At 42.7% G+C, this 2,054-nt stretch overlaps 1 protein-coding gene across 1 annotated transcript; it reads left to right on the forward strand.

The window, feature by feature from the left end:
• Positions 1 to 248: 248 nt before the first annotated feature.
• LOC111913108 (protein DETOXIFICATION 51) lies at positions 249 to 1,820 on the forward strand. The gene has a single exon (XM_023908840.1). The coding sequence runs from the start codon at positions 249 to 251 to the stop codon at positions 1,818 to 1,820; it is 1,572 nt and encodes a 523-aa protein (XP_023764608.1).
• Positions 1,821 to 2,054: the final 234 nt, after the last annotated feature.

Genomic DNA, 2,054 nt, shown 5'->3' on the forward strand with positions numbered 1-2,054 from the left:
CCATCTCAGAAAGGACCACCCCCAATCCCTCATTCCCCGCTTGATTAAAAAATAATAATAATAAAAATAAAAATAATAAATAAATACACTACACTCCCACTCACCCTATTTATACCCCTATCACTTGTGTCTCCTCTAAAGAATCAAAGAAAAACTTAAATCATATCAATATCAATATTTGCCTATTTTTACACAAAACAACCATAAAGGTAAGAAAGAGAAGAGAAAACTCTCATTTTCACCCCACTATGACTACTTCATACACCCCAGTATCCATCACCTTCTCCGTTCCAACTTCCGATCATCAACCTCTAACACCGCTGTCGTCCCCAACACCATTACTTCAAATAACCAAAACCCTTGAATGTCGCCATATCCCTACACCTTCACAGGTCATCCATGAAACTAAAGCATTATTTAAGCTCTCATCACCAATAGCCCTTACGTCTTTTATCCTATACACACGATCCATCATCTCCATGTTATTCCTCGGCCACCTTGGTGACACAGAGCTAGCCGCCGGAGCTTTAGCCATAGCAGTCGCTAACATCACCGGCTACTCTGTTTTATCAGGCTTAGCGCTTGGCATGGAGCCGCTTTGTTCCCAAGCTTTTGGGGCCCACCGCCATAAACTTGCATGCCTAACATTACATCGCACTGTTATCTTCCTACTTGTTGTCTCTATACCCATAACGTTTCTTTGGATAAATATGTCACACATTTTGATATATTTACATCAAGACCCTTCCATCACACGTTTAGCTTGCATGTATCTATTTTTCTCCATACCCGACTTGGTATCCAATTCGTTTATCCACCCAACCCGAATTTACCTTCGGGCTCAAAGCATCGCCTACCCGGTAACAATCGCGTCCCTTATTGGCACAATAATACAACTACCACTAAACTACATCCTCATTTGGCGGTGCCACTTAGGTTTGGTGGGTGTCGCCACCGCGTCCTCAGCCTCCAATTTTGTTGTTTTGGTTGTGTTGGTCATTTACATTTGGTGGACCGGGTTGCATTTACCTACATGGAGCAACCCGACCCGTGAATGTTTGACTGGGTGGCAACCACTGATTAGGTTGGCAACACCGAGTTGTATCTCGGTATGTCTTGAGTGGTGGTGGTATGAGATCATGACCGTACTTTGCGGGCTCCTTGTTGACCCACGGGCCACAGTGGCGTCAATGGGCGTACTAATTCAGATAACTGCGTTTCTCTATGTCTTTCCATCATCTCTAGGGCTTGCAGTTTCGACCCGAGTAGGAAATGAGCTCGGAGCAAACCGGCCCGATAAAGCTAGAATCGCAGCCTTAGTTTCCATTTTCTTGGCGGGCCTAATGGGCCTATCCGCAATGATATTTGCCACATCAATGAGAAAAACATGGGGGAAAATGTTCACGAATGATTCAAATATTTTAGGGTTAACATCGGTTGCCCTACCGATCATTGGTCTATGTGAGCTCGGAAACAATCCACAGACTGTTGCATGTGGGGTGGTGCGTGGTATTGCCCGTCCCACCACCGCAGCCAATGTGAACTTAGGGGCATTTTATATGATTGGAATGCCTGTAGCAATTGGGCTTGGGTTTGGGCTTAGGGTTGGGTTTGTTGGGCTTTGGTTGGGCTTGCTTTCAGCCCAAGTTTGTTGTGCTGGGCTGATGTTATATGTGGTAGGGAGGGTAGATTGGGAAGAAGAAGCAAAAAAGGCAGAGATGTTAACATGTAACGATGGTGAAAATCGAGAAACTCCATTATATTCTCCGGAATGCATCTATGGAAATGAGCCGGTAATCCACCTAGTTGTGATGACATAATTAAACTATCAAGTTGTATTGTATAGGTTTTAACAATATTTACTATTTAACTTAGCTATGTGACGTTGGATACTTGAATTTTGGGCTTTTTCCACTCTAGACTTAACGTTATATGAAAAATAAATTAAACAATTACGGAATTGTTATGATACTTTTACTTGGAATTTTGTAGTCCCCTTTTTGTTTTATGGCGTGCAGTATAAAATGACAAATGAGATATGTAACATTGCATAT

The sequence above is a fragment of the Lactuca sativa genome, chromosome 8 (genome assembly GCF_002870075.4).
Source record: "Lactuca sativa cultivar Salinas chromosome 8, Lsat_Salinas_v11, whole genome shotgun sequence".
Taxonomy (NCBI): domain Eukaryota; kingdom Viridiplantae; phylum Streptophyta; class Magnoliopsida; order Asterales; family Asteraceae; genus Lactuca; species Lactuca sativa.

Coding starts and splice junctions, on each gene's coding strand:
- LOC111913108 (XM_023908840.1), top strand. CDS start 249: ATGACTACTTCATACACCCCAGTATCCATCACCTTCTCCGTTCCAACT.